The sequence below is a fragment of the Anolis carolinensis genome, chromosome 3 (genome assembly GCF_035594765.1).
Source record: "Anolis carolinensis isolate JA03-04 chromosome 3, rAnoCar3.1.pri, whole genome shotgun sequence".
In the NCBI taxonomy this organism is placed as follows: domain Eukaryota; kingdom Metazoa; phylum Chordata; class Lepidosauria; order Squamata; family Dactyloidae; genus Anolis; species Anolis carolinensis.
The window spans coordinates 231,182,492-231,194,856 of NC_085843.1; the positions used below are offsets into that span (position 1 = coordinate 231,182,492).

Genomic DNA, 12,365 nt, shown 5'->3' on the forward strand with positions numbered 1-12,365 from the left:
TATATCTCTAGGCAATGACCTATCTTTCATTTAATGATTTAATTAGAAGGACAGAAAACATGCACAGGCAGTCCCTGAGTTACAAAGATCCAACTTACAAACATCTAATAGTTAAGAACGGGAGTGAGACAACAGGAAGTGAGAGAAATCTGCCTCTAGGAAGGGAAATTCACTCCAGAAAGAGTTATCATGGGGAGAAGTTGTCTAAACTGAGGCTTTTTCACCAATCCTTGTTTCCACAACAAGACATTTTTCTCAAAATCCAGCTATTACAGGGACAGGACGGGAGGTGAAATCTTCTATGCTATCCAAAGCTAAAACATATATATTTTTGGCTAGAGTTACACTATAAAATGTACCTGTTCTGACTTACAAATTCAACTTAGGAACAAACCTACAGAACCTAAATGGTTCATAACTTGGGAACTGCCTGTAATGCATTTTGCAAACCTGGAGACTCCTGAGTTCTAGGGAAGAAAACCAGTGACAATCTTGCTCTGCTACCTACCAAACTGTATATGTACCTCTAGAGAACTGAGAAGTGATGGCATTCAATGGAAAGCAGAATGCAAGAAAGAATTTCCATTGCTGCTTGAAGAGGAAACAACAGTTCAGTCTGTTGACAGCAATAAGGTCTTCAGAAGGGCACAGATGATCTGTCATTCCCATTGGACCAAGAACATCCGGGAGAATGGCAGCAATCACCATGCCAACACTCACTTGCTGCTACATTAAAAGACCAATGTCCTTATAGGAGAAGCCATGCAACAAAATAGTCTAATGTTCTGTATTCAAGTCAGCCATTTCCTCTAAGGATAGAATTAATTTTCTCAACCATCAATTATTACTCCTCATTCTACTGCTACTGAACATTCTTAAATAGTGGGATTGTTTGTAGATGTGCCCTCTGCTACCCCTTCCAACTGTAATTATGCAATTTTATTGTTTCCTTGGTCAAACTAATATATTCATTGTGTTTCTCACAGGCCCCCTTTCAACTATAATTCTACAGTATTCACTTCATGAATTCACTATTAGGAGAAATATGCACTGCTTTACACAGCAATGTTATAGAGCCAGTTCAATGTGATTGAATGTGCTCCAGGTTTCTGTAGTTTAATCAGGTATACACCCAACACAACAATTTCTGAACATCTGATGAATAGCAAGCCATACAACTGCATTATTATTCATATTCATTGAATGAAAGGGGAAGACCTGAAATTGAAAAATCATGACTTCCCATGCTAAAAGCAAAGTTCACTTCTGGAAATACACATGCACATGCCCATCCACCACCCTCTACATCAGTGGTTCTCAAAGTGTGCTCTGTGGAGCCCTTGGGAGTCCACGAAGCATACTGAGAGACTCCATGGTTTCTCCCTCCCGCTCTAAGCTTTCCTTCCTCTTTCTTGCTCTTTCCTTTTCCACTGCTTCCCTTGCTCCCAAAAGCTTTCCCCGCCTCCTTTGTATTCAAAAGCCCCTTTCCTAACTTCCCTCACCCTCAAAAGCCTTTTTTCCTCACCTTCCTCGACAGTCAAGTCCTTTCCATGTCGCCTTGATTGCTTCCAAAACCCTATTTCCCTCCCACCATTCAGGGGTGCTTAGATTGAACTTTTCCTGCATGGCAGAAGGGGGCTGGACTGGATGGCCCCTGGGGTTTCTGCTGCTATTATATAATTATTATTATTATTACGACTACTACTACTACAGTAGAGTCTCACTTATCCAAGCTAAACGGGCCGGCAGAAGCTTGGATAAGCGAATATCTTGGATAATAAGGAGGGATTAAGGAAAAGCCTATTAAACATCAAATTAGGTTATGATTTTACAAATTAAGCACCAAAACATCATGTTTTACAACAAATTTGACAGAAAAAGTAGTTCAATACGCAGTAATGTTATGCTGTAATTACTGTATTTTTGAATTTAGCACCAAAATATCACGATATATTGAAAACATTGACTACAAAAATGGCTTGGATAATCCAGAAACTTGGATAAGCGAAGCTTGGATAAGTGAGACTCTACTGTACTACTATTACTACTACTACAAAGGACGGATGGCCATCTGTTGAGGGTGCTTTGATTGTGCTTTCCCTGCATGGCAGAAAGGGGTTGGGCTGAATGACCTTCCACTGAAATACTGTTAGGTTTATGTTGATCAAAAAGTCTGCAATGCCTGATGCATATACATTATATATAATATAATATATAAACATGTCTTGGGGCTCCACAATAATCTCTTGCTCCAAAAAAAGTTCTGTGGCTGAAAAAGTTTGAGAATCCCTGCTCTACACCATTATAATTTAGCCACATTATAAAAGAAATTCTGGACCAACTCTTGTTGAACAGAACTTCACAAAGACAGAAAAATGTAAAAACTTAAAAACAAATGTTCTTCAAAAAAAAAGCCAGTACAGAACAGTGTTTCTACAAGCTTAAGATCCCCAGGATGTCTCTGTTCAATCAAGAACTTCCCAGGTGGTCTGAAGCAAGCTACTATTTTCCAGTCCCCATAATTTATAATACAGTATTATTTTAGTGTTGTAAGAATTCTTTAAAATGTATGTGATGCATGTAGAAGAATCGTAAATGCCATCCAAGCAGTTAGGAAAGAAATGCAAAACATACAGCAGGAAATAACTCATTTTAGAGCAAAGTTCCTTCTGAGGTCTATGCATCATTCCACTCAAGAAAGTTGAGAGGAAACATGATAGCTATTTACAAATATGTGAAAGGATATCATAAGGAAGAGGGAGCAGGCTTGTTTTCTGCTGCCCTGAAAACTAGGACTCGGAGCAATGGGTTCAAATTATAGAAAAGGAGATTCCTGACTTTAAGAGCTATTCAGCAGTGGAACTCTCTGCTCTGGAGTGTGGTGGAAGCTCCTTCCTTGGAAGCTGTTAAACAGAAGCTGGATGGCCATCTGTCAGGGATACTTTATTATTATCATATTTATTGATACCCCACTTTTATCTAACCGAAGGGGGCTCTCTTTGATTGTGCTTTTCCTGCACGGCATGGGGTTGGACTAGATGGCCCATGGTCTCTTCCAACTCTATGATTCTAAGCTAATCATCTCCAGTACACATCATAATACACTGCTTGATTATTCAGAGATCAATATAACTCTATATAACTCAATATAAAACAAAGACATAGATATATACTATTAATCCCTGTTGTTTGAAATGCACTTCTCTGTTCAGACTAAATATATAGTTTCCATACATCCCTCCCCTTCATGAATCTATATAGAAGGCACAGAAAGAGGTAGTGTTTTTACTTTAGTTCCTTCACACCACTGAGAAGCTATGGCTCAAGTCATTTATATTCCTAAAAAAAGAACAATGAAGTAAAATACAAACAATCCAACAGAAGTAGGTAAACAAGCCTGTTTTCTTCATAATCTGAATGGCAAATTATTAAATTCGTTTACAAGGAAATGCATACCAATTAAACAACCAAAGTCCTGACTCTTTCTATTGATTCATCTTATAATAACTGGAGGATTGTACTGTATTTCAGTGACTCCGAAGAACATAGATCAACGAGAGCCATCATTTGAAGGCCAAAGTGGCCTGCAGAATGTGAAGTATTAAGAACAAGCTGGCATTCTGCTCACCAAGGGGGAACTGATTTGCTCTCAAAACAAAGTGTTCCTAACTTCTGGTAAGATGACAAGTTGCTAATTCTTGTAATGGCACGTCACCTGGTAAGACACATGAAGTAGACCCTAGGGGAATTCTTTATTAATTCTTTTAACTGAATGGACTTAGTGTTTCACATAATGGATTTCCACACCAAAGGGAAGTAAGTCTGCTGATGTCTTTCAGGGTGGCTTGCCAGTTTGTATATAGTCACTAGCACAAAAGTCCCATGACATGTTATAGTCTTCATGGGCATTTGACAATGTGGTTTTCCCATTGCATGCTAAATAACAACTATATTTGTCTCCATGAAGATACTATTTTTAAAAACCTACCTCTACAGCCATTTAGAGAAAGCAGAATCTGATAATGTTTTAGTGTATTCGAAGAACCAACTTCTACGCAATATTAACCAAAATTAAGTATGAGTCACGAGAGCAATTTCATGGAGGTGGGAAGTCAACAGACTAACGCTTTACAACAGATATATAAAAGTGTATAGATCAAGGCTGCTCTTTATTACTTCAAAGACACTGCTCAGAAAATGTCACTGCATCATGCTCTACATGAAGCTGTGAGCTCAGGAGAGGATAAACTGTCCCATATTCTGAAGCTTCTAAATACAGTTTATAATAAGGAAGTCTATGTATTTAATCATATAGTGGACACCAACTGTTTATTAGTGGCAAAGTAGCAGATCTCAATTCATTTTTTTCTTGCACTGGACTGCTACTAGGCTACTATCAATCAGGCCTATGTTTTGCCTTGCACCTTTGGGATAAAATCAATGATCAACAAAGCCTCACTAAACTAACCCAGAGGTATGCAATATATAATCCTTGTTTATTTCTACATAGTGATCAAAGTCAATTATTTTGTTGCAAAGAAAACATGTTTTGCGCCCCAGAAGAATCATGGTCAAAACTGACTGCTGAAAACTTAATTCTGTCAGAAACAAAGTGTCTGAACTGCACATGCCATGTTTCCCAATTGTGCAGTAGCAATGAAATAGTGGCCACAGTGATTTTTGGCTGCAACAGGAAGGCTAAGTCCCTGGTAGGATTTTGGGTGGAGGGGCAACCACCTAATCATGGGAAGCTGAACACACTGATCAGACCCATAAACAGTTATCTCCTACCTGGCCAAAAGTTTATTGGGAGATAATGTCTTAGATGAAATAAATATCCTACATATTTGTCTTAGTCAACAGCTGATAATTCTGAATAAACTCTATCATATGCTGGTATGTGAAGTACCCTCCCTTGTGCAAGATCCCCCTTCCTAATTTCTGTCTTTTAGATTGTGAGTTGGGCCAAAGTATTTTTTTTCCAAGAATTAAAAACATATTGTGGTACTATATAATTAATACAAAGAGAACCACCTGAAGCCTAATCCTTCCAAGTCACAAGTGTGTGCTTTCCACCTACGTAACCGTGAAGTCAACAGGAAACTGAAAGTTACTTGGGAAGGCCAAGAGCTCGAACACTGTTTCCATTCTAAATACCTTGGTGTCACCTTAGATCGAACACTGCATGAAACACCAAGCACAAAGTAGCTGCACGCAACAACATCCTGCGGAAACTTACTGGCAGTGCATGGGGTGCAGACCCACAATTAATAAGAACATCAGCCCTGGCCTTGTCTTACTCAACTGCTGAGTTCACCTGTCCTGTCTGGCACAAGTCTGCCCATGCAAAGCAGGTGGACATAGCACTGAACGAAACATGCAGAATAATCACAAGATGCCTTAAACCTACACCTGTTGATAAACTCTACAAGTTAGCTGGCATTGCCCCTCCTGACGTGCGACGGGAAGTTGCTGCTAACTGTGAGAGAAATAAGGTCGAACATTGTGAAAGCCGTCCACTGCATGACTATTATCCTCCTCCCACTGGACTCAAATCAAGGAAGGGCTTCATGAGAACCACCACTCCTCTTGATGTTCCTCCAGCAACAGCAAGAGTTGTCCTCTGGGCAGCTAAACCAGGTAATTCTAACTGGATGGCCCCCCATGAGGGTCTTCCTCCAGGGGCAAACCAAGAATGGGCAACTTGGAAGTCCCTAAACAGACTCAGAAGCGGAGTGGGCAGATCAAAAGACAACTTGGCAAGATGGCACTACCTGGAGGAATCCTCCACCTTGTGTGATTGTGGAGCAGAACAAACAACTCCGCATATGTATGCTTGCCCACAATGTCCTGCCTCATGTACAGAGGAGGAGTTGTTTAAAGCTACGGACAATGCAGTTCCTGTTGCCCGCTTTTGGTCTAAAACTATTTAGCTGCTTGTGATTTCCTTTATTTCACCACTTTTAAATTTATTTATTATACAATGCTTTTGACACAAAATAAATAAAATATAATTAATTTAGATAAATGTCCTCTCTCACCCTGAAGGTCAAAAGACAATACATAACTTACGGTGCTCTGTCATTGTTCAGCCCATTCTGTCTCTGAGTATTAATTGGTGGCAGAATAGGCTTGCTGTTAATCTCAAGCCCCCTTCGCAGAGTTTCTCGGATCTGTTCTGTATCTGAAATAACAACAATTAAAAATAAACAAAACTGCCAAAGAATAGTGACCTGCTAAAGAATAACTGTAAGACCCCAAATGAGTTGTCCACTACTCTTCTCCATCATCTGGCTTCCCCCTCTGTTTTCTGCTTGGTATTAATTATGATTTGCTGTGAAAAACTGCAAACTGTGTCTAGTGGCTGCCCTTCAAGCAAAGCTGTAATAAGAAATAACGGTGTATGCTGCAATCTTCAAATCTGGTTTTGGGGGAAAATACTAGAAATAACTGTCAAAACTATAGATTTGAAGTAAGAGGGAAACTTCTAAAATTTAACCAAATCGATTTGGGGGTTTCCCAAAAAAACAAACAAACAAACAAACAAAAATCTTGCCATATCATCTAGGGTGAATTAAAGTCTGAATCTTCTCATATTCAGGTTTTAGTTTGTTTTGGGTGTATTCATTTATATTCAATGTAGCAGTGTTACAGCCAGACCGCTTCGGCAGGAAGGTAACGGCGCTCCATGCAGTCATGCCAGCCACATGACCTTGGAGGTGTCTATGGACAACGCCGGCTCTTTGGCTTAGAAATTGAGGTGGGCACCAACCCCCAGAGTCAGACACGATTGGACTTAATGTCAGGGGAAAACCTTTACCTTTACCTTATATAAAGCCAAAAAAAAACAACCCATATTTAAGATGTTGCCCAAGTACTAGACTACATGCATAGATAGGAAAATGCCCATCTTTTTTTATCAGGAGTGATGCAAGTTTTATTGGGAAAATTGTTACAGTTGAAGGCCACAGTGTGCTCCAAATGTAAAATGTGAACTTCTGAAAAACTAACCTCAGTTTTGTATTAACTTACATGGTAGGCATTGTATTAAGCCAGATGTAATGTATTAGCTGAGTTGGAATGCCCAGAAAACAAACTTCTGATTGCTTGATCAAATTGTCTCTTACCTTTCCCTGACAATCGCCGGGGATGTGAGCCAATGCAGATACTTCTACTGTCTTCATCATCTTCTGGTGGACGGCTGAGATCATCCCAGGCACATTTAGCACTGACACCACTCAGGTTTGAGCCGTCTGTCTCAATCCCTTTATCAACTCTGTCCTGCTTAAAGGGATTCAAAACAGCCAAGTCCTTTGAGTCTATGGTCCTATCCTGCTATTACACTAGTATCTTGCAGTCATTTTACAATTTAGTTAACAATTAGCACCTAACAAATGAAGAACTATAATACTTTCCTACATGCACAAAAGAAAATATACCATACCAAATTGGTAGGCAATACACTGCCCAGTTCCAAACAGACATGCAGACAATTGAACTATTATTCATTGTTTGCTACGCACTATCTGAGCCACAAATTTGAATTCAAAACTAAATTACGAAGTATTTAATGAAAAATGGGTTCTAATCAATCAGCAATGGTTCATTCTCTTAGTGTGCTTCATTTTTCAAAATCACACGAAGTCTCTTCCTTTTTTGCAGTGCTCAGTTCTTCTGTGAGATAAAAAACATAATCTGCTCCTTAGTGATTTTCCAGACTTGAAACCTAAAATTAGAACATAACTCTCCTGCATCATACAAGTTACTAATTATTACAAAGAGTGTGTAACTGAAGAAAATTACCTGTCTCCACTTCCAACACCTACCACTAGATGGTGGTATTAAGCTAAACCTCACAGATGCAGCTATAAATAATGTACAAAACAGAGAACATTCATTCAGGCTCTCTTTTTTCACATCCAAGTATAAACACACATGTCTTCTCAGGACTGCATTTAGGAAGCTTCTTTCTCTGCTGAGCTGATTCAACGTTTGGCATGCTTCAGGTAAATTCCAACGGTGGCAACTAGATTCACAGAGCGTTCCCACTAGTGTTGTGCTTTTGTATAGAATTGCTCTTTGTTTTGTGTAGTTTCGTTTCATTTTCGTATTTGTTTCCGCTCACGAAAATGGGATGCCTATATGAACAGAATTTTCGTCTTGCTAACGAAAAAACCCCAAAAGTTTTTGGTCTACTGGCTGCAATGAGAGGGCTTCTGAGGCTCACCCCCCCCCCCCCCCCCGGCTCGGTTTTTAGGCTAGAGGGGTGAAAATCGCCATACATGGAGGGCATTTCGACCCCTTTTAGCCCAAGACCTTTTTAAATGTTTGGATCTTCCCCAGAATGTTGTTGTTGTTGTTAACACCCATTGTCACACATCAGCTGTCATGGGAAAGCAGCCCTCTCTCAGACTCAGCTTAGGGTCCCAGAATAATTATTGTTATTAATATTAATATTATTATTAACACCCATTGGTACACATCAGATGTCATGGGGAAGCAGACCTCTCTCAGACTCAGCTTAGGATACCAGAGTAACTATCATTATTAAGATTAATATTAACACCCATTGGTACACATCAGCTGTAATGGGAAAGCAGCCCTCTGTCAGTACCTGCTCACTGTTACGGGGCAAAATGAAAACGAAAGCAAGCATGATGACTGTGAGGATTTGATTTTCGTGTTGCCTCTCGTTTCCTACGAAAATGCCTTCATTTGTTTTGTGTAGACAAATGGCTGAAATGAAATGATAGCACGAAAGAAACTAAGGAAAACTTTTCGCGCACATCTCTAGTTCCCATATCTTTAATGGACATGTAGGCAGATTTCATTAGAGTCGACTTCTACATGCACAACAGGAAAAGACTACACATGCTAAATTTTTGCAAAACTCCCAGGTTCTTTTCCTTTCCTTGTGTGATTAAAAGACAGAGTGGCGCTCTGCTTCCTGTCCCAAGCAATGGAGAGTGTGAGCTGCTCTGACATGTTTGAGAACAGGACAATTAGCTATTGCAAAGTACCCAACGTAAACAGCTGAAATGCATTCAGCGAAGTCAAGCACACCCTCATTATTTAAAAGCTTATCTCCAGTTACTCTGAACCCAAGGATTCTTATTTCAAGCTCTTGCAAGGTGCTGAGAACGTTCAGAGAAGAGAATTGAGATGTTCTACTACAACAAGCAAAAGAACCATCAGCTATCACAAAAAAATAATAGTCTGGAATAGTTAAAACATACTTGCAGATGTGGGTCTATTTCAAATATTGTCTCTCCACGTCGCATATCTGTTATTAACCATGGGCCCCCAGCTCTATAAATGCACAAAACCAAACAGTAAGTGCTACTATCACTGTTGCAAGTTGTCTAGGATACAATGAAGAACAGAAGGGAGAAAGAATAAAAATTTACATTCACACATTCAAGATAATGGTAAAAATAGATTTTAACAGAATAGAAATATTGTTTTCCAACAGACTATGAATAAAGGTGCCTAACTACCTAATGGCACCAGATTGGCATTTGAACTTTGATGCTAAACAGTGTTAGGCTTGGTTAGTACTTGGATGGGAGACCATCAACAAATACCAGGCTCTATACGTTATAGCAAAATCACCTCTGAATATTCCTTGTCTAAGAAAGCCTTATGAAATTCGTGCAGTTGCCATAAGCTGACAGGGAACCTAAAGGCATATACACAAGAGACTGATGAAGGAAGCACCCCATTGTTCCTGGTACTTGGAGAAAAAATGTTTACAGAAAATCAATGAAACAAAAAGTATCACACCAAGGCAGATAACAGATTGGAACACACCAACTTTTATGGATAGAATTTATGTTTCCTAAACACAAATTGTTCCCTTATTTGAAATTAGCAAAATATTTTATGTCTATACATGTACTGTACTATGCACACAACGTATTTTCACTGTTCATGTAACTAGGAGAATCTAATTCCCTATAAAGGGAAGATTATCTTGAATTAAACTGTATATGGTAAATATTCCGGGCTTCTTCTTCTGAGATCTGCAAGTACTAAATAGCACAGAATCCGATAACTAGTATGGATGGAGGGGACTGTATTAAATCAGAACCTCATACTTTTGAACAAATACATTCCTAGGACTAATCGTTAAAATGACACTTGCTTTAAAGGAAAACAACAGATATTGGCCAATAAATATTTGTGTGTCTAAAGTCAAATATACTGAAATATTCTAATGTTTCCCTTATTTCCTGACATTTTGAGCTTCCCATTCAGTATAGGTTGAGTATCAACTATCTGAGTTGTTTTGGATTTTGGATTTTCTGGATAAGGGATATTCAACCTGTGTAACCTCTTCTCAGTTTATTTACTTGAGGATTTTTACACAGAACCTACACTTCTAATACGGAGGGTCTTAAAGTAGGTTGCATAAGCAACAAAATATTTTTTTTAAAAAATCAATAGATGCATACAAAAGGCAGCAGACAGTGTATAAATACATTTTAGATAAATTAAAGCAAAATAACAGGAGATAGACAAATCTTGTAGGCAGTATGTTCCAACAATCATACTTTAGTTAATAATGATACTACGACAAATTTGCTTGTCATCTAAGGAGGCTCTTCTATGTGTTTTACCTTATGAAGTATGATTGTTGGGATATACAAGAAGGTCTATTTTGATACAGTATAAGGCTGGCATCATTATATTCAGCTATCCTGAGACTCATTTTCATCAATCCTTCATAAATGCTAACTGAAAAGACTGCAAATTCAAGTAAAAAGATGGAATCAGAAAATAAATATATACATAGGCCCCTAGTTTCATAATACATGCTAACTGTGGAATTTGGAACATTTGATGATATGGCTGTATTTAATACAGAGTAATGTTCTTTCTTAAATGGTAACATGGTTTCCAAGTTGTCTGAAGATGCCATACTTACACAGGAACTGTCCGCAGAAGTTCTAATATGCCCTGCCCATTCCACTGTTGCGCTGCATGAAGTTCCTCAGTGCAGACCCCAACAATCTAAATAAGAAGAAAAGGATGGGACAGTAGTCACCTCTAATATACATCCCAGCTATACACTGGAGCCTAGATTCAAAAGAGGCCCTATTACATTAGATGAGAGTGAATAACTGTGGAGGGAGCCAAGGCTATTTCACCACCACCACAGGCCAAATTGATATTGGAAGTGAGGAGAAGACCATTTTAATTGAAGTAACGGACCAAAATATGACAGATTTCTACCATTTGGGTGGGGAAGAAGGCCCTCAAAATACAGTAAAAACAAAATAATAATAAGTAGTAGTGGTGGTGGTGATGGTAATATTTTTGTATCACTTTCCAGCCCACAACATTTTCTCCACCCCTGCTTTAGATTATAACAATTTGAATAAATGTATATGCAACAGAAATAAATTAATATTTCAGACATTGTCATCATGTAATTTAATATTCAACATACTTTTCTTGCAGAAATGCCATGCCCACATAGAGTAAATACTGCTTAAATAGCTTAAGAACTTTGGTACTCAGCCAGATGCCTTTCTAGGACTGGCATATTACAAACACAAATGCAATGCCAAACCATGGTATGGCTTTGCATTTACCAATTTTTTTTTAGTCCTGGCCCTGTCCACTCCATCTATGCAAAGTCAGTCGATAGGCAAAGTAGCAAACTAGACACATAGATTCCATATGTTTTAAGATAGGGATAGTGAAATAAAAATGTGAACACATGATGCTCTTCACTGCTGTTTGCATACTATCAAACAATACTTTTACATTATTTCTTATTCATCTCAATGAGCCATGATTTGGAAATCAACATCAACTGCAGCTTTCGAGTCTGGATGTCATGGCAAACAATAATGAAAAGAAATCCAGAACTAAAGACTTTAAGTCCAAGAGAGACTGTGACACCACCCCCTCCACAGGATACATCTGATTTTTTCATCAACTCTTTAAGTTGCTACCTAAGATAATATAGACCAGGACACAGTAAACATACATGCTTCTCATTTATTTTGGCAAGCTGGGTTCTACAACCAAACTACAGAGATGAAGCAACAAATTTGTGCCTGCCTTACTTCAGTCTGCTGACTAGATTATCCTGTTTCGAATAATATACAAAGCCAACTGTTTACTGAATGCATTGCTAGTGCAGTGAAAGCCAATACATTATTTTTAAGTTAAACAAGTTTCCAACACAATGTGACATAGATACATCAAGCTAGGCTGGAATAATAAACCCCAATTGCCTTGGATAATTGCTTTCACTTAACAAAAGTTGGCCTGTGTTTTTAAATGGTCAAATTTTAATAGATGCCAGATTTGACCACTGTTTGAAAAAATCGTAGTTGAATTATAGGTATTAG

General features: G+C 38.5%; 1 protein-coding gene across 3 annotated transcripts in view; it reads right to left on the bottom strand.

Annotated features, from left to right (window-relative positions):
• The window catches only part of sufu (SUFU negative regulator of hedgehog signaling), a 105,576-nt gene that overhangs the window by 37,240 nt on the left and 55,971 nt on the right, over positions 1-12,365 (bottom strand). For 2 of the 3 annotated variants that reach the window (XM_003218478.4, XM_008106555.2), the window contains 4 exons: positions 10,928-11,013; positions 9,237-9,309; positions 7,128-7,284; positions 6,073-6,184 (listed from right to left, as the gene is read on the bottom strand). In XM_003218478.4, coding sequence (XP_003218526.1) covers positions 6,073-6,184; positions 7,128-7,284; positions 9,237-9,309; positions 10,928-11,013 — 428 coding nt within the window. The remainder of the gene's footprint in view (positions 1-6,072; positions 6,185-7,127; positions 7,285-9,236; positions 9,310-10,927; positions 11,014-12,365) is intronic. The other variant, XM_008106554.3, reaches the window with a different exon arrangement.